Source organism: Parus major, chromosome Z (genome assembly GCF_001522545.3).
Source record: "Parus major isolate Abel chromosome Z, Parus_major1.1, whole genome shotgun sequence".
Classification (NCBI taxonomy): Eukaryota; Metazoa; Chordata; class Aves; order Passeriformes; family Paridae; genus Parus; species Parus major.
The window spans coordinates 50,514,633-50,535,406 of NC_031799.1; the positions used below are offsets into that span (position 1 = coordinate 50,514,633).

The 20,774-nt window shown below is 41.6% G+C and overlaps 1 protein-coding gene across 1 annotated transcript in view; it reads left to right on the forward strand.

The window, feature by feature from the left end:
* Nucleotides 1-19,853, forward strand: part of LPAR1 (lysophosphatidic acid receptor 1) — a 72,414-nt gene extending 52,561 nt beyond the window's left edge. The window contains exon 4 of the mRNA XM_015615276.2: nucleotides 14,117-19,853. Coding sequence (XP_015470762.1) covers nucleotides 14,117-14,418 — 302 coding nt within the window. The 3' untranslated portion in view covers nucleotides 14,419-19,853. The remainder of the gene's footprint in view (nucleotides 1-14,116) is intronic.
* Nucleotides 19,854-20,774: the final 921 nt, after the last annotated feature.

Below are 20,774 nucleotides of genomic sequence, written 5' to 3' on the forward strand. Positions count from 1 at the left end.
GATGCTGCATTCTTAAAGGGATTCAAGCTGGTGAAACTTGAATGAGCCTTCTCTAATAAATGCAATTAAAGAAAAGAGGACAGACAATAGAAAATATGTGCTGGAAATACTGTGAAATCAACAAATTTGCGGTTGGTCAGTCTATTCATAGCTATGTATTCTCATGCTTATATATAATTAATGAGCACAATTACAATGTCAGGGTTTGGATGGCAGTACAACAGCAAGAAAACCAGAGCCAGTAAAATTCTTGTGGTGTCACTGGATGCCCAAGGAAACTGAATGTGCATTATTTTGAGTGGCAAATAAGTGGGCCCATCCCTTGTTGCTTGCGTCTCCTAGAACAAACCAGGGACAGAGAAATCTCTGCTCTTTTTCTCCCCTCATGGTCTTCAAACTGTTAGAACCTAGCAGATAGAAAACTTGCAGTAGTAGTTGGTTTAGATCATTTTTTAAGGCACAGCTGTGATCAATCTCCAGGCTATAAAGTTTAAGAGAAGGAGCTGGAAGCATGAGCTTTTCTCACAGCACTGAAATGGCCCCTCAGCCTTGCATTTGTCCTTCATTTAGCTAGCCTGACTTTGGTATGGCTGCTGCTCTGAGTTCTGTAGAAAAATGAGGAGAAGCCAGCAAGTATCACCAGGAACTTCAAATGAAGTCCAGCAAAAGCTGATCCGCGTTTGCCTCAGGGCTTTTTCTTTATGCATCTTCCCTACACACTGCTGCTGTGTTGGAGTTTACTTCAGTGTTGCTTGAATATTCCATTGTTAAATCATTTTTAAAATAAAATAAAGTCATCTCTGAGTTGTATCCTTCAGTGTCTTGCTGAGTAGCTAGGAGAGTTTTAATGTTTTCTGAAAAAGGGAAGAAGCTTTGTATCTAATTTAAAGCAGAGGTACTTCTTAGAAGCAATTAATTTGCTGAGTAGAAGGATTTTGCAAGCGATTTTCTTACAATGTACTAATTGCTTATTTATCTTCTTTTTTTAAACCCAAAAATTCCTCAGTGGTGGGCCTTTTTGCCTGGAAGGTCTCATTTTATCTCATGTAGTTTCCTGTTTGCTTTAGGCACAAGACTACAAGTATCTGCTAAAAAAAAAACAAAAAAAAACAAAAAACCAAACAAAAACCAAACCAAAAAACACAATTCTGGAGAAGTTTTTCAGATTCATATACCAGTATGTCTGTCCCAAAATAATCTGACTTGAACTACTGTGAGCAATGATGAACTAAAACATCAGGATGATCCCACAGGTACTATGGTGGTTTCTTTTCTTTGGGGGGCGGCCTGTACTGGAGAAGGAGTGCTCAGTGGAAGTGTTTTGATTAGTTAATATTGCAATAAAACAAATTTCCTGCATCCCCAGGCTCTGCCTCCAGTGCATGTGCTGGTAATATTGAGCAGTGCTGATGGGCACAGCCTTTCTGCTTGGTGTGGTACATTTTTTTTAACATGGAGCAATACAAAAGCTGGGAGCATGGATTTGAGGAGGTGTCTTTTTTTGATCCTCTCAGCCCTGTTTCACCCCTTCTGCCAGACTGTCAATTTAGTGGCTCCTCAGCCCCATAGGTGAGCTGCAGACATGTGCAGCTGCTGCATGTCATACAAGTGGAAATTGTCTTTGTGGTTTGGTAGCAGTATTGGTACTTTGCTTACTCTTGCATCAGGCAAGATGCAAGATCAGCTGATGTTGCATTAGTTCAGTTTTCTATTTCACAATCCTGCATCCTCTGCATTGTTTAAAGCAGAAGGACACAATACAATATATGGCCTAGGTATAATATGACCTTCTTCTGAGGACTGATAACTTTGCCAAAACTTGTGGGTTTCTGCAGAGTGTGGAGGACTCTTTTGTTTTCCTTTCAGAGGCTAGCTTTCAATGCAGCTGTAGCGAACTGCAACTGTTTGTTTTTGCAATTGCTTGTGGGAGTTAGTGGAGTACAGTTTCTTTGATGGCTGGCTCCCTGCTTGCATGCTGTCCCCTCCCTTGGAGCAGACCTCCCAGCCCTGCACCTAGAGCCTGTTCGCACGGAGGGGTCTGGGCAGGGCGCTCCACAGATACGCCTGGTGATGGCACAGGACCAGTCAGAGGGGATTAGACAGCTATAAGGGCCATCAGATGAGACAAGAACAAATTAGGCTTGCTTTCTGGATGCTTCATCATTGTCTGCATGAAGTCTCAGGCATTCCACGTGTGAAGCAAATGCTTTCACAAGTATTTTCTGTCTCTGGCAGCCATTGGTGTGATCTGTATTGTATGTTGTTATCTGCCACATGTGATGACACTGTTATTAGGACTTACCTTTTAAAGTAGAGTTCTACCCTGCTGTACATAATGGTGATGTGCATTTTTACCAGTTCACCTTGGTCTGCATCTTAAAGAATTGCTTAAAATGTCTTTTCTGTTTTGAAAAATTCTAGATTGTTTAATTTTCCACTGGCAAAGATTTTACATTGGATAGCATATAAATCCCTTATCGCTTGCGGACTGAAGTCCATGGCAAGCAGAGAAGGCTGAAAGGGAAGAGTTTTCAAGTTGCCCTGCAGAAGCAGCACATTCATGTCAGGTCCATGGGGGGCCCCTGTGTGAGCACAGCCATGAGCTCTGCCCTGGCAGCAGCTTCTCGCCTCTGTGTCACTGTGAGAAACAAGTTGGCATTGCCCTTAGGCTGAAGACAGGTGACCAAAGAGAATGATTGCTGTTGCCTGTGACAGTCTCACTAGAGAGGCCAAGAGTTCAGCTGGAGCTCATGCTCCTGCCCAGCAGCAGAAAACCCAGGACAAAGCCAAGCAGCAGGTAAGGCAGGCTACCCAGAAAGCACCAATGTTAACACCTCTGCTTTCCTTGCATTGTAGATAGGGGCTGGATCTAAATGACCTTTGTCTGGCACTTCTCATGAACACCCCTGAAAGAGATGAATGTGGTTGGGAGTCAGCCCAGTTTTGTCACAGACAGTTATTCCAGATTTCTGCTGCTGTTCAGTTGTTCTTTCATGGGAGGGTGGGAGCAAGGGAACTGAAAGTTAAGAGACTTAGCACCCTTTTTTTTTTTTTAACTTCATCATTGTTGTCCCTTGTTATATATAGCCAAAACCTACAGTCTTTTATAGGGACACTAGAGCAAACTGTCTGCCAGAGGTCAAAGGAGTCACATCCTCAGAAATATGCAGATTGAGTAACCTTCAAAATAGCATAATAGTGTGCTTTTTTGTGGTTTCAGAGGCTATTTATATGTCAATCTTTAAGCCAAGTGACCAGGGATGTGGTGCTAGCACAGTCCAAGCACTATTCTTGGGTGCTTTTAGGTGCTATGCTTTTCTTAGCAGAGGTTAAATTTAGAACAGGAGAACAGACTGCCAAAGGTAAAAGAGTGTTCCTGTAAGCCAATAGAAACACAAGGATCTGTTCTGTGTGCCAAATCAAGCTCACATCTCCAACAAATGCAGTGGTTTTGGGGAAGCTTAGTCGAAGGGAGAAGTCACAGGGAGAAGACACATCACTTGTCCAACCCAGGAACAGTTTTAATGACTAATCCTCTAAGCAGATGAGACTGGGATGCCCTCATTTGTAGTCATGAGGGTGTAGCTACATTTCCATGGTTTTGCACCAGTGTGTACTGCTGAGAGAAAGAAGTGGCTGAAGATGCACCTTTTTCCCCCCAGATAATGCATGATTTGGCAATTTGATTCTTGATGATGTAACTTGAAAGAGAGGCTAGATTTTATTAGAGCTCTCTTCTGTGTTTGCATGAAAACTTTCAATCAATCTAGATTCTGCTATGGTAAATTAAAAGCAACAAAAAAACAATTACAGAGAAGCTGCCCCTGGAATCCATCAGCAGTGGTGAAGCATTTCCAATCCTGTTCACTGACTTTCTCATTTGAAATGTCGAAAATACTGTTGTTGCAACAGTGAAATTATATGTAGCAAGACAGCAAGCATCCTAAAGGGGAATCCAGAGGAATCTGTGAGAGCCAAAAGGTAGCTGCACCCCTTTGAACAATGTCTCATCTTTACAGTGTGGAAATGCAAAACAAAGCCTGTGTTTTTCTTCCCTAGATACCACTCTCATCTGGATAATTTTTAACAGGTACACATAGAATTAAGTGCCAAAGCCTAGAATTTACCCTTTTCATAATCTGTAAGTATATACTTACCACAATCAAAACATGAGTGATTCTTCACTTGGTGCTTCTCCTGTGCAATGTCACATGTGTCTGCAACCTTCTGTTTTAGCAGTGCCATTTGTAGGTGCCTCCCTGATAGGCTGAGTAATGTCTGAATGACCTTAACAGTGCTGGAGCAGTGAGGTGTGCAGGCAATTCAGCATAGTGCCATTCATTCAGGTCTGTCCAAGGCTGCTTCTGCTTTAAGGCAGTAGTTCGATTTGTTATATTCAGGTGAGGAGTAGAAAGGCTTTTCTAACTTGTCTGTGCTAACTTGTCCAAAGACAGGCTGAGTTTTCCAAGCAGATTTATCCTAGAATGGCATTCCCTTATCCATAGGAGCTTACCCTGTTGCCCACTTCACTTTGGAGCTTGTGTTCCTCGTTTTCTCAGAGATGCACAGCATGTCAGCATGGATTCCTGTTCTTAAAACTGTTTTGTGTGACTAATCTAATGTAATTCCCTCAAAGGATTTCAACCATAGCTTAACCAGATAGCTATAATCAGATTAATGTTAGTATGGCGATATAAATTAAAAGCACACAAAGTTTTCTTGCAGTTGAGGTGGAGCTGGTAACACTTGGTAACACTTTCACTTACTCAGGGTCTGGTATTAGCATGAGAGAGTTTTATTCCTATTAAGGAAACCAACAGAGGCTAATATTTTTCTATTAATATTATTAGTTTAATCTTATGTAAGAATCAAGGCAGTCCTTTACATATTAAATTGCATCCACCCAGGCTTCATTTGGAATCTTGTGCTGCAGCTGGGCCTTATCCAAACATAATACCAGCAACACTTAAGTGTCCTTAATAGCAGAGGAAAATACAATTAAACAGTCTCACGTAGCAAAGTTGTTTGATACCTGTTAAACATGCTGCATGGTTTGAACGTGGCATTCTGACAATGCCTGGGACAGTATCAGAGTACTGCAGAAGGTATATGGACTTCTGTAGGAAATGTGGGCCAAACAGGGCTTTTTCCACATGGCCGTGAATTATTTTTCTGTGATTGGAAACTGTGGCTGCCAGAAAAACAGCAAAACACCCAAGTCCCAAGCACATTAAACATACCTCACAGAAGCAGACAGAGTCCAGTCTGCAAGCCCTGCTTGTTGGGTGCCAGCTGTCCTACTCCTTCCTCACATAATCTCTTGAAGTGAGCCTTCATTTCTGCAGAAGCATGTTCACGTTTCAGGAGACCTGGTGACCTCCAGCTGTCCCACATCTGGGACCTGAAAGCCTCACCCATACCCTTCAGACAGAGTCCTCTTGCTGGTCAAGGAGAGTTCTGTCGCCCACCTGAAGTCCCAATTCATGATGAGCAGTCAGAGCCCCTAAACAGAATCACAGCTGAGTTTGGACTAGGGGGTGAAAACAGGTTGTCAGGTATGAACTAAAGGTTTATTATTAAGTTTAATAATAAACTCATTAGAACAGATTCAGAGGAGGGCCAAGATGATCAGAGGGCTGGAGCAGAGGCTGAGAGTAGTGGGCTTGTTCAGCCTGAAGAAGAAAAAGCTCTGGGAAGAACGTAAAGAAGCTCTCAGTACCAGAAAGGGACCTTCAAGAGCACTGAAGAAGGACAGTTTACAAGGGCATGGAGTGATAGAACAAGTGGGAATGGCTTTCAATGGAAAATGAGTAGATTAAGATTAGAAATTAGGAAGAATTTTTTTATCATGAGGGTGGTGAGGCACTTGAAAGGTTGCCCAGAGAAGTTGTGGCTGTCCCATCACTTGAAGTATTCAAGGACAGGGCCCTGTGCAACCTGATGAGGTGAGTGGCATCCCTTGTCATGGCAAAGGGTTCGAAGTGGGTGATGTTCAAGGTCCCTTCCAACCCAAGTATTTCTATGATTCTTGCTTCCAGTTTTCCCCAGACATATCTTGCCTGCATTTCTTTGTCCTGTGACCCAGGGAGACCAGTACCAAGAGCCTCTCTCTTATCAGCTGGGCTTATGTGTTCATTTTCCAGCCAAGCTACCAGCACTTATTTGGGACTGTTGGAGTATTTGTTTTCAAGTCAGAGCATAAAGGCTTGTCTAGAACACCCAAAAATTGAAAAAGACACCAAAATTTCCTCTGTGTGTCAGGTCTTTTGGCAGCAGAGAAACTCCACGAGGACTATGGTTTGTCTTTACACAGAGATCAGTTATCAGACGGATTTGGCAACAGCCGAGCTTTTATTCAGACATGAGCCTCACATATCTTTATGAATTTAGAAATCAGTTGGAATGCTGACCACTGGCATTTAATGACTTCCTGTTTTTGTTTAAAATGTTTTCTATAGATAAAAGCCTTAATTTCTCCCTTTGCAGAGGGGCAGTGTACCATCTCTCTCCTGCAGTTACTAGATCAGGAACAAATTCTATTTTTCTTGTTTTGAGGGATTCAAATGGATACAGATAAATTGCAACAGGATGAAGATTTTGCTTTTATTTTTGGAATGCATTATTCACATTCCTCTTTTCAAGTTGTTCTTTAAAACCATTACAAGTGTGTTCTAGAAGAGGACTATTCAAACACCTTAGGTCTGCAGATGTCAATTGAGAAACTGTCCTGGTCTCCTCCATTTGCATTGGAGTTCTCCTTCAGAGATGTCAGCTGTGGAATACTTGAAGACAGCTGGATCAGCTGGCCAAAAATCAGTACAGTCATTTGTAAGACTGCAAGCACCAGGCAGGGAATTAGATCAAGTGTTAACCTGGGCTAGAGTTTGGTGAGCACCCATGAAATAAGCAGGTCAGTTCTGGTGGCTTGCTACTGCCCAGTTTCATTCCTCTTCAGTTAGTCTTATTTTGTTATTGGTCATCCCCAGGCTTTTCTGTCTGTTTGCTTCAAACTTCCAAAGCTTTAGATGCTACAAGGATACAAAAGAGAATGAAAAGTGTTGGCCCACCCTGAGAAAAAGGAAGGTATGATCACTGTAGACACAGCCCTACTGGCCACAGTAGGCATTTTGTGTCTGAGTATCTCCATGCTCAGAGACGGTGGTCATGCTGCTAGTGGTGCCAATGGAATTGTTGGCTAGTGGTTGTTGTCAGCTCCCTGTGAAACCATGATAGGTCAGATGTTTCTTCAGCTGACCCTTTGTGTAGCAGGTACAGCTGCCAAAGTGTGTCTGGTTTTAAAAAAAGGCTTTGACTTAAAGATTTCACCAGGATATTTGTGTTCCAATGATGAATTGGCAGGGCCAATGTGGAGATGTGAGTGCTGGAAGAGAACACGTAGAGCAGAGGCCAGCCTGTAGCAAAGGAGTCTAGGTGCCAGCAGAAATATAATTGGTAGTCAAGATGGTGTGTCCCCTTTATAAAGAGGTTTTACTTTATTTTTTCTGAAATGAAAGAAAGGGATGAGGATTGGATGGATGAACAGACACACATGAAATACTAAATATTAAGGCCCAGAAAGAAGTGATGCTAACATACACAGAACTTCACTCTTTGGGGTCAAGGCTTGCTGCTCCTCCCAGCCAGAACACATGCAGAGCCCCAAGGCTGCTTACACATTAAGTCATTAACAAGTTTTAAACCAAACAAATGTCTGAAGATGGAAGCAAATGGGCTCCTCAGAGAAGGGATGGTTTGTTGACAAAGATAGCCATTCCTTAAACACCAAAACAATTCTGTGCACCTTCAAAGGTGAAGACAGATGCTTGGAGCAGACACATTCTGAGTTCCTGCTGAGAAGAGGAAACACATTTTTGAGCAAGACATGATTTCTCTCTTCCTACACAATCCACCCATTATTTTGTACAAAGTCTGGCCTAACTTGCTAGTTGAAATTCCCAGAACAAGATTCAGCAAGAGGTTGGATTGTGCATGTTCAGGTAGCTGTGGAAAAAGTAGGAAATCAGAGGTCTGATGCAATACTAGCAGAACCAGCTTATTCTAAAATCTCTTTACAAACCATGGGTACAGCAGACTGAAAAATCTCCCAAACCTGTCAGTTACAGAATTCACGTGGAGTTAAGATATTTGATGAAGTTGAGGATAGGGTTTTATCGATAACTTGCACATTTAGAGCTGCTCAGCTCCCAGACTAGTACACAGATCCCTAGGAATGGGGCATATATGAAAGACAAGCTGGTGGCTTGTGTCACCCAGCTCCTTTCATATGCTCTCTGGTTGTGTACTCTCTCTTATGTGCTCACATCCTCTTGCTTCAAATCATCTTAGAGAAGTAGGTGTAAGATAGTGTTGCATGAATATGAATGTAGATTTTATTTACCTTTGTGTAGTTTCTCATTTCCTGTTTCATGCTGCTATCCCCTCTTTCTTTCTGGAGATGTCTCCTCTTTCTTTCACACACAGCCCCATCAGATAAATGTTTGGCTTGAAGCACAAAGGTACCCATAGTGTTAAAGTCTCCCAGAGGCACATAGGAGAAGGCAGCATATTACAATTAATCAAAAACTGCAGGAGTGTGTTATGAATCTCTCACTCTTTCAGAATTCGTACAGCTTTCTTAAATAAAGACACCTTGAATAAACGAAGCTATTCTGATAGCACCTTTTTGAACATGGCCATTCTTACTGGTACTCTGTAGGCAGCTCTCCCCAACCTGAGGTATTTTTCAGGGACTTTCCTTCACTGTCATCCTTCTCCTGAAATCTTTTGGAGTCTGTGGATGGAGAGGCAAGCCGTTCATATCGAAAGTTCTTCAGAATTTGCCAAATTTAGCATACAATTATTTTAAATTTATTAATCAGATCCAAATGTGGTAGTCACATTTTATTTCTTCATACAAAAATTCCATGGATGGAAGAAAACATTACTCCTATGTTAATTATTTCTAGCAGAAAATGAAAACAACAAGAACAACATTCTTTTCATCCACCGAGAACTATTAGTAGCTATATTGTAATAGTGTTGTGTCAAAATTGGGGAAAATTAGGTCAGACTAGAATTAGAAGACTCGCTCCTACACTCTCTATATTTACAGAATGATAAATGCTCTTTGGCATCTATATCATTCATTCATTTTAGATTTCATGCTGTCATATTTGTGTCAGGGAAAACAATGCATAGCTGTAAATAAGCACTATTGCTTGCAGTACTTATCTCTGTCCATGATTTGCACAAGATAATGCTCAGTGTGATAAGAAGGATCATTGATACAGTTTACAGATGAAGAAGCACAGTTGTGTTGCAGCTGACGAGCTTGCCCCTCAGCTAGCATTGCAAGTGGCTTTCCCTGCTGAGGGTGGGATTTTATCAGAATGTGGAAAATGCCAGGCACTTCTGCAGCCTGCATAGTCATTTTGGCTGTGGTTTTGTTAATTAAAACAAATAATTCTCCTAGATCATTGCTTTCAGCCTGCACCAAGTGCAGAAGGACTCTTCTCCCTGTTGGTGGCTGTGATAACAGTGATAGCTGGGATATTCAATGCCCTCTCTTCTCTCAGTCACTGCTGTCCCAGAGGAAGGGGGGTGCAGCTTCCTGTCACAAGTGCCATTCTGAGGGCAGGAGAGGATTTCAAGAGGACAGCGGGTGGACAAGAGTAGGAGGGCAACAGCAGCAGATTATAAATGTTCCTGCAGTTCAGCTGGAATTGATATTTTCTGTCTTTGTTCCTTATCCTATTCCTGTAATCTTAAAAAAACTGCAAACACAGGAGAGATCTTTTTTTTACTTCTCCACTCCCTAAAAGAGGCCCTTTCAATATTTTTCCTCTGCACATAGACTGAGGAATTTGCAGGGTGAGTGTGAGCCCATGCCAGATATCAGAGTTAACACACAAGATGAATAGATGAGAGCACATGAAAGGGACACAGTGTGGTTAAGGCAGAGAAGAAGGGTGTCTCAGAATAGGTGTGCATTGACAAGAGCTACATCCCTCTGGAGCCTCTGAAGCACACCAGTGTGTGATTTGGCAGAAGCAGAAGTGCTTCTTTTATTTTGCTCTTTTGAGTTGGAGGAAAACAAATGTTCACAGAATAAACACAGACATAGGCTCTCCAAGGCAAAAGACAAAAGGAAAAAAAAAAAAAGAAAGAGTGCTGCTTAGGAAACACTTTGTCTGCTAACACAAGAAGTTTCATGAGTAGCCATCCAGTCTGGTATCCTAGTAATGAGTGACTAGTTCATTAGTGTTTATTCTTGTGTAGCTTATTTCTTTTCTGCTTCTGGTTTTTGGAGTTGTTTTCTCTTTTGTTCTTGTACACACAGATTTTTGTGTGATATCATGGCTGGTTTCATATGCCTACTGCCTACATGAGTTTTTACTCTCTTGCAATCAAACCTTGTTGTGAGGCCTTGTCTTGTTTACCCAAGGGTTTCCAACACCCAGCTACTGTGGAAACATAATCTGCACTGAGGCACCAGACAAGGGTTCAAGACAGATGTGATGTAGTCATATCGTGGTCATTGGAGAGCCACCAGTGGACTTGTACCACAGCTCTGCAAGACAGACAATGTAAAAGGAGTTGGAGTTTCATTTCTCGTTGGTATGAGAGGTATCACACAGCATCAGACAGTTTGATTGGGCCATAAAAACTATTTTGTAATTCATATTTCCTGTTGTAAAATATGCTTCTCAGTCTGTAGGGACCCTTCAGTCTTCTAAGATGTGCTATTTCTCTGGTTTCCTCAAGCTTTCCTGTCTAATGGTTAGCCATTCACCCCTCAGCCTGACGGGCATTTCATCTTCACCCAGCTCTCTGTGGCCTGGCCCTCAGGACAGACCTTGGCCATGTTCCATGGGAATGTTCCTTCTGCTGCAACTGAAGAGCTCATTTAGCTTCTTGCAGTGGCCATTGCGTTTGAAGGACTGCCAGGGCTGGAAGTAATATCCCAAGGTACTCTCTGTCCAGGCAACAGTGCTCTTCGGCCACCCAAGGAAATAAATCCTGCACTTTTTTCCAAGTATGCTGGGCTCTCCTAGTGCCATAGTGGTATGACTGTGGCATGTCCACAATGGTTCAAGCCACTGAATGCAACAGATCTGCTTTGTATGTCATTGTAATTTAGTTTTGACCAAGTTCGTAAAATGTTAAGATGCACCTAGAAATTACCAATGCTGTACTTTCGACTGCTCTCAGTTCTGGTTCTGAGCAGAAAAACATCAATATTTTGCCGTATGCTTGAGGCTTTCCAGCATATGGCAGCAGGAAGCTTTTGGATGTCACTGTTTTATTAAATGTGGTATTTTTAGATCTTCATTCTTGGTGAAGTCAATTCACAACAGATTCCTGGGAGGGGAAGAATTTAATCTCACTTCCAGCTTACTTCAACAAATATTCTAAGTAAGAGGGAAAAAAAAAAATTCAATCCTTGTTTTCCTTCCAGAAAAAAGAATTCCATGTTTAACAGGTAAAGTTTCCTAAATCTGAAGCATTAAGAGCCTGACATTTATGTTTCCCTTTGTAGTAGAGAGATGCTTCTTAGTATTTTCCAGGGTACCAACAGTTAAATAAAAATTAGCAAATCTGAGTCATTTTTGTGTCACCATTTACAAGCACTTAATAAGGTGCCAGAGCCATTAGCATAGGGGGATGTTTTGCTAGGAGCAGAAGGGTGACAACTTGCACAATAGTGATTTCCTTCCAGAGCTGAGTGGAAAGGCAACCTTTGTTTTTACCATTTTTCAGCGTAGCTTGAGCTGCACAGAGCAATTACTTGGTTGCTCAACCACAGTCCACTTTTTCCTGAGTGCAGCCTCAGCAAGTATGTTATCAGACCTGTCTGAGATACTGAGGTGCCCATAGAGACAAGTGTTCAGTGCAGTGAGCTGCATGTGGATTTTTGTGGATGACTTGGGGGGGTTTCTCAGGAGCAAATTCCTATCTGCTTCACCATAGAGCTTCTTGTTGCTGTTTCTAACATATCAAAAATTATGCCAACAGAATGTTCTGTTGTTCCTCAGCAACAGATTTTTAAAAAAATAAAATAAAATTGACAATTGGAAGCTTTCAATTGCAACTTTGAACAATGCTATGAGAGCTTTCCTGCTAGCTCCATTGTTTCCACACTGGACTTTTCTGCTACAGGCCTGGTGAGGATGCTGTTATTGTCTTTTGTCCTTCCCTGCAGATCCCATGACTTGCAGTGTTCCCATCTCTGATGTTGTTCTCCCAAGGCAGCCTATAGTGAAGAAAATACATGCTTAAACTAGGACGAAGTCCACTGCTGCCTTACTAGCTAGGAGGCTGAACACAACATGCACAGTTTCAATAGTGAGTGGTTGAATTAGAATTATTGACTTGGTTTCTGTAAAAACCAGGTCAGAAGAGCTTTTCTCTGCAGGGGGCAGATTCTATCAGCATGGACAATACTACAAATAAAGAGATGCCGTTTTCTACTTTTACAGCAGCAGGTACAAGGAAGGGACAAAAACCTGTAGTCTTCTGCAGGGGTTTCAAATACTCTTTACTAGGACTGCTGGAATCCAAAAGAGCTCCAGACAAAAAAGCTATGAAGTGGGTTCATGTGTTTGATACCACCTCACCGTGGGAGAGTTTCATCCCCATGCTGTCAAATTACTGCCAGAGACCCTGACAAAGTCATTTGGTGAAAGGGCTTGATGGCTACTGGCAGCTGGTAATTCACCCCTCAGCTTCTTTCCATTGGCAAGCTTTGTTGGTCAACGAAATGACTGCCATTGAGTGGCACCATTGAGTGGCACCATTAGCTGCAAGCAAATCCAGTTGAGGGATGCTTTTATGTGTGTGTGGTAACCAATGCCTGTCACCTGGCTTATATTGCAGGCTTGCAGACCCCTTCGGAAAAATCTTTTATTTGATCTAGGTGGGTTTGCTGTCCAAACAGAAAGGTGTTTGCGCAGCTTACAGTTGGCACTGCCCAAGCTGGAAATTGCTGGCACCTTCTTGGCAGGCATGGCAAAAAGTCTGCATGCTGTGGGAACTGACTTAGCTGCTAGTCCTGCAAGACACCATCGCTGAAGAAAAAAAGGGAGCAGTATATAAACAAATAAATACCACAGTGACAGGAGAACCGGTTTGAAAACAGCACTCACTGCTGGGGAGCCCTTATTGCTGCTGCCTGTGCTAATTCTGCTCAGTGATGATAAGACATTGGTTTCTACCTCAGTAAAGCAGCCTGGAAAATCTCAGGAGCCCTGTCTTTGTTCTGACATGATTGGTGTGTAAGGGTTTCCCCAGCAGTGCTTATATTTAAAGCCTCTCTAACCCTGCAATCTTCCTTTAATTCAGTATTCCCAATAAAGTACAAGGCATTTGATTTAATTTCTGCATTGAGCTCTGAATTTTGTTCTGGGCTTTGTTCTCCAGAGCTTTGGAAAACAGAGAAAGAAGGGGGGAAGCATTTTAATCAGTGTAAGACTTTGGCTTTGACACTATTGAAGCCTGATGAGCCTCTGAATTTCGACTGAATAGAGCCCTAAGAAAAGATGTAGATCCGTTGAAGGACAGCATTTGAGTGGAAGAAGGATGTGTGTTTAGGACTTTCCATTACATAATGGAGCTGAAATGGGTTAACAAGACCCAGGCTTTCTTTTTCTTGAGAATTGCTGCCTGCACCACTCTTTTTCTATTACTGATGCTTCAGTCACAGCACTCACAGAAAGGTTTTCTTTGTTATTATTAGTTTGAGAAGTAAATTGCAGTATTGTTTCTTCTGATCAAGAGATTGATTAGTCAGAGTTCTCTAACTTTCTGAAGGGAAAAAATGTTCCTCATTATCAACTTTAAATGTAAATGTATTTGCCAAGCGGAGTTTCAGATGGTGGGGGGCTGGGGCTTGGGGGTGTGTCTTGCTCTTTTGATGTGCTGCCCATAACCATTTACAGATCTTTGAAAGGCATCCCTGTCATCGGGTCAGTGAAAAGAAATTGTGGGAACAATGCTCTTGAAAGAGCAAATTAACCATTGCTGCTTCTGTCTGGATGGTTCTTGTGGTGTTTTGACGAGTAATGGTGCATTAGTATGTTTGTAGACTTTGTGTTTTGTCCATTCTTTCTCTTTCTAGGTGCTTTCATAATCTGCTGGACCCCAGGATTAGTCTTGCTGCTCCTCGATGTTTGCTGTCCCCAGTGCAATGTCCTGGCCTATGAAAAATTCTTTCTGCTCCTGGCAGAGTTCAACTCTGCCATGAACCCCATCATCTACTCCTACCGGGACAAGGAAATGAGTGCGACGTTCAAGCAGATCCTCTGCTGCCAGCGCAGCGAGAGCACCAACGGCCCTGCCGAAGGCTCGGATCGCTCAGCATCCTCCCTCAACCACACCATCTTGGCTGGCGTCCACAGCAATGACCACTCCGTGGTGTGAAACCACAGCCCGCCCTGTGCCCGACAAAGAGCAGCAGGCAGCGCTGTGGGACGGGGCAGGTGCATAGCCCTAGGGAAGGTAACCCACTCACGTTTTCTCAAACACTAATGGACTACAAGTGCATCTTTTCCAGGGGGCCTGACATACCAGTGCAGACTGCCCTGTCCTCAGGACTGGCCATGCTGCAAAGCCTTTGATTTCTACTTTGAAAAAGGGGAACATCGTTGCTTTGCAGAGGAGGTCATCAGTAGCCCATGGAAAGCCTTGCTGAGACTTTGTTGGACTTTGCTGCATCTTGGTGCCAGTCTGAATCAACTCTGATTAATTAAGCTTATACCTGCTTCACTGCATTTACATGTAGCCACTTAGTATTTTTAAAAAGGGAGTAAAGGGGATAAAAATATGCCTATCATTTAATAGACATGTAATATGTATCACCATCAGCATGCTTGTGATGAACATTTTCTGTGCAGGGAGTAAAACTGTGCTCTAGTCTTTGTATCCTTAGCCACACTGTCATAACTACGGTAAAAAGAAAAGTATTTTTTTTAACACAGGCAACAGAAAGATGAGGGAAACTGACTCTTCTTACCTTCATTATTGGCGTTAGAGAATGCATGTTCTGTGTGTATGCAGATTGTTTTAATCATGAAAAAAAAAAAAAGTTCCTTGTAAAGTCTGCCAGAAAGTAGAAAAACATAGACTGTATTCCAGTGTTTGTTTAGATTATGAAATAAACAGTACTTTAGTCACAATGTATATAAGGTTCTTCTTTGAAGTGCAGTATGAAATTTGTAACATGTGAGGGGAACCAAGTTTTTTATGGGTAAGTTCTTAAAGTAGGATACATCCCTAAGGCTCTTAAAGGGCTACAGTCAGATTGGTAGTGTGCAAAAATTTTATTTATGGCATATTCTTGGAATGGTTTTCTTGTTCATGTCAAAAAGCATACACATTTTTAATGGGGAAAAAAAAAGGTATGTTTTTATGGATTCTTTCTTGTAATTGAAAGCAAAGCACCTGTATTTTTGCACTGAGAAGTATTTCTAGGATACCATTCAAATGATGGTTTCAAAAGCAGTTTCAAAAGCAGTGGGCTACTTAGAACCAAGACACATTTTTATTTTGTAAAGTCAACACTTTACAAGGTATTCATCCATTGCAAATGGCTGGACCTTATTCAGATAGTAGCCACACATGTACACTGTTATAAATACCTAAGCTTACAGGTGTTTATTTTCATATGAGACTGTTTTGAAGAGAAATGTCACTCATGTGAATAGCAGTTGCCAAGAATCAATGATAGTAAATAAAACTCATTAACAGGGGTAAATGTGAGCAAAGGTGGGATCTTGCTGATAAAAACTTGGGACGTCTTTCCAGGAAGCTGTGTGTTCTCCTAACAATGTTAAATATATATCAACAGTAAATTCCTGATGCTGTTTTCATCATTGTAATTTGTCTCTATAGCAAAAAAAAAAAAAAAAACCCAACAAAAAATAAAAGAAAAAAACCCAAAAAGACAAGAAAAAAAACCACACACACAAAATATAACCCCCTCAAAACAAGACAAAAAAACCCAGCGATATATATCCTTCATTGTACCATCCTGGAATGTAACTTAAGGGATGGTATTCTCCCATTTGGACAGGGAAAAAATGGAGGGAAGAGGGTCAACACAGCAAAGTGCAGTGTTTTCAGCATCTCTTGCTTTGAGGAGATGCTTGGATTTTATGCTTCCAAGCATAAAATTGCTTAGAATAGGCAGTCCCTTGCTGGGAGAGAGAAGAGAAACAAGTGAACAAAACCTGCCTCCTCTGAATACAGTGAGAGTTTTGACACTGCTTTCAGTAAAACTGAAATCCACCTGAACTGTCGAGCTAGTTTTGTGTGGACACTGTAGAAGTTGGAGTAGGCAGAGAGAACAAACATAACACCGAATGCCAGTTGACCAAGGTTTTGAATATACCCACTTGCTTCGAATAAAACTGGTCTTTTTTTCTGACTGTATTTGAGAGCAAGTGAATGTGCAGGTTGATTTGGTTTTATTCACAGAACTGTACTGAGAAACAGAAGAACAGGCTGCATGAGCTTTTTAATTTAAAAGCATCTGCTTGCTAATCCACTCATAATTTTTTCTTAGTGCCTGCTTGATACTTGAACTAGTGCAGGTAAGCAGAAGAGAGGAGAGGGTAAGACTGCCTCCAAAGACAGAGGACATCTGACTGAAAAACAATTTCCTTTTCTCAAGAGTTCTTGGAATTCCTTTCTTCCTTGGATCCAGCAAGAGCACTTTTTCCTGTCCCTAACATCCCCACAAAAGTAGAAAACCATAGACACTATATTCTAGGCTTTGGGTGGTTTTGGGCTGAGGGGTTGCCCTTGCCAAGTGTTCTTTTCACTGATGTTTGCTTGCTTTTATTGAATTCATCTGGATAGGGTGGGAGGATGGTGTTGCAAAATAGCAGCAAATCAGTCACCCTAGTTTAACCTGCTGGAAGTCTGGTGGGTTTTGAGAAGCTATGAGTGAATAACTTGGAAGCAGGGGTATTTTCAAGCTTCATGTTTGCTACATGGATGGGTCCAGAGGCCTCTTGTGAAGACAGATGCCCAATGAAGTTTTGTGTTGTCATTGTGATTGTGACAGATGGCACTTGTTGTCCAGGTACATTGATCAACCCAACGAGGCACTCAGCAATTCAAGAGGCTGAACCTCTTGAATTCCTGGCAGCAGCTAAACTTCAGTTGTCACGTATATTAATCCAGGAGCATGTCTGGCAACTGGTGGATTTTCTTCTAAAAGGTGAAGTGCAGTGTTTCAGATCAAATGGAACAGGAGGAATATTGCTTGTGCAATTCTTCTAGAGGAACTCACTGAGCATATGGCTGCTGTATAAAAATTTGATTAGTGCTTTATGTTGTTGACATGTTGTTCATATATCCTTAAGAAATCTGATCTGTGAATTGAGTAGTTCTTTGCAAGCTAATGAAATTAGAGCTCCAGTGAGCAAAGAGAATAAAAACCAGAGCCTGGAATAGAAGGATTTATTTGCTATGTTCCTTAGAATGGTTCCCAGCTATTTGTTTTCATCTCAGAATTTTTTTAAGTTTTGCTCTTCTATTCAGATTTTCCAGCCTCATTGTGCAGTTGTAGAACTCACTTCTGCTATGTGAAAACATGGTGCAAAGTACTTAGGGAAAAAGATTACCCCACTTATTTTTACTTATCTCAAATTCTTCAAAAGGTTTTAGAAGACTTCTTAAAATACCAACGATCCTCCCACAGTCATTAAAATTCTTTTGTTGCTGATTGCCTCTGGTCCAAGCAAATCCTCTTGAAGTTCAAATGTAATGGTGTTTGTGTCAGCAATTGTAGTGGTGGGGAACTGTGTATTAAAAGGAGTATCATTTGCAGATCAAGGAAAATGTGGTTTTTTACTTCATGTATTTTCAGTGGCAGTATAAATATGAAAACTAATTAAAAAGATGGCCTTGAATTTTAATTCCCTGTTGCTGTCTTATATAGAGAGGCTAGGTAACCCATTGGTCAGGAAAAGCACTTTTTTTTATAAAAAAACCCCACTTTTTTATAAAAGATTGAAAATATATTCTATGCATGTTTGACACATTGGTTTTCTTGCCAGCACCCTTTTTTTACTGAGTTTTCTGGCATCCCATGGCAGCTTCAGGCAGCTCAGGCTTCTGACTGAGATACTAAAAGCTGAGCAGATAGAAGAGAGGGCAGACCAAAAAAAGACTTTTTCAGTGATTCCTAAAATTAAACATACCTCTCTGTCCCTAGTGCACCAGTAACAGTTTTTTTGAAGAGTTGCCACAAGATTCACCATTGTTGTTTTTTAACTCTGCCAGATAGTCACAGCTGTAACAGCATTTAAACAAGCAGGCAACAAAGGCTTGGAGTGGGCCACTTGGCAAAAAGGAAAAGGCAGGCCTGCTATCTTCATGGAGAAAATTAAGCCTGGGTAACTTGCATGTCAGAGAGGAAAGGACATGTCTTATGTCCAGTGTTTTAGTTCTCCTTCCTCTGCTGAGTAACTTCTCAATATCAACATAAATTTGTCTCAGTGTGGGATTGCACTGAAATGAAACTTTCTGGGTCACTCCGTGGACTATCTTTTGATCTGTACTGGTGTGGTGGGCAGGGGTTTAACCACGGCCAGTCTGGGTCCCAGGAGCAGGGGAAACTCAAGTGGGCTCTGCTTCTGAAACTGGTTTTGTAGCTTTTTCTGACCTTTGTGTTGCCCCAGGAGAACGCTACCAGATACCATGCTTAACTACTGTAAAGCCATCTGGGGTTTGTGTTTGTGAAGCTGCTGCAGCCAGATTTGTCTGCAGTGGGTATCCACAGACAAAAACCATGCAGCTGTTTCTGTGAAATAGAAGTCCACCCTAAAGATTGCACTTCCTAGGTAGGATTCAAAGCCCCTAGTCTGTCTTTCTGCCTGTGTGAATCACGGCGATGCAAAGCAGAGTGGGGAAAGCCATTTCTCTAGGTCCCCACCCTGTGTGGAGGCGTGACTCCACCCCTCGTGTCCCTGTCATTGTTCTGGGTACCTTCTGACTGTGAGGCTGGATGTAGCTGGCAGAGGTCAGTCTTAGCAAGCTGGGTCTTTTTTTCCACTTGCTGCAGAGGTAAATACAGGCTTTTCCTTTTCTGGTCCTGTTAAGGGCTTTCCTGTTACTGCAAGTGTACCTGTCATGTCCTTCCAAACCAGTTCTTGCTCTGAGGCATCAGTCTGTGCTATACCCTGATGTCTGCAAGGAGGGGATTTACAACTGCAGTCTCATTTGTTCAGACAAATTGCTTGGGCTTTACTATTTCATTGGACAGGCCACTTCCAATAGAGAGTTAGCTTAAAAGGTACTGACACACACACCTGTCCAGCCACAGCTCCTTAGGAAAATGTGCCCTTAACTTTCCTTCCATTTTTCTCTCTTAGAAGATTTTCTAAGAAGCTGTTCATCCAGCTCCTCTTTTCTAAATCTATCAATAAGAAAAAAAGAGGTTGATATTTAAAGAAAACAAACAAAACACCCAAACCAAAACAAAAAAATTACAACAAAAACCTCACAAAACAAACTTAAACCACAAGAAAAACACAGAGCACAAGGATATTAAACTATGCTGCTGTCTTCTGCGGTACATGGAAATGCAACACACTGCCAGCTGCCAGCATTTTAACAAGAGCCTCCGTGAAATGTTCCCATTTGCCTGTGATAAAATTCTGATAACCAGAAGTGTATGTGGGAGACTCAGGACTCTGTTAATTTTTCCTGTTTAAATAATGCCGTGTTTGTAATTCAAAAGTATTGGGAGAGCCAATGAGCTTTGGCAAACAATTTTGTTACTAAGTGCACTTACTGTAAATGTTTAGAGGTTGTATCTAGTACAATAAAGTATATGGCATGTGTAATATGGAGTGTGAAAGAAATACCCTTTTTCGGGAGAGCTGGTATTTTTGGATGTGGAGGGGAATTAATCAAAAACTCTATCGAGGCACAGGCTTTTCTCTTCCAGAAGATAGCTTAGAGCTAAAACACAGGGACAGCAAAGGGACAGGTTATTTCCAGTAAATCACTTAATCCTGATTGTGATTCTTATATGCCCACCTTCCTTTCTGTGAAGTCCACATTTGCACCATTTAACCTCAGACCTCATCTGGTTGCTATAGATAAAACATTTCCTGAACAGAAAAACAAACTTACTGCTTCTTGTCCCTCTTCCTATTCCTTCCTTTATCCCTCTGCTCTCTTTCCCTGTCCTTTTACCTTTTGCTCGTAACCTTCCTTTCTTTTTTTTTCTTTTTTTTTCCCCGCATGGACATGTTTCTCTTCCAATGTGTCCAATGTGTCTGCAGTTTTGATTTATCATAGGTTAACTAAACCAAATCTGGTTAGCTTATGTATAGAAATGGATGTGTCCACACATAGATCTGCATAGGAAGGAAGCAGAAGTGAAATAAAATTATTCTTTCTGTGCTGTTTGAGTATAGCTCTTTAGGACTCTATTTTTCTGCTAAATCTTATTTCACATTTTGAAGAAAAGAGGACTTATGTAAAGGATTCATTAGCCCCCTGCCTTTTGTTAGAGAAGCCAATCACTTACACACTGATGGAAGCCAGGTGTCTGCTTCAGCAAAATGACAGAAAAAGAAGCTGGTGTTCCTAATCACCCTAAGCATTATTAAGTACAAAAATAAAAAATGAGAAGACTTCAAGTTTTTTCATCTCCCCAGATCCTGGTGATTCATGACTAATGCCTTGGTGCCGGGCTTTCCATGGCATGGCATGTGCGATGTAAAGCAGCTCCACAGAGCTTGATTGCTGGACATAAT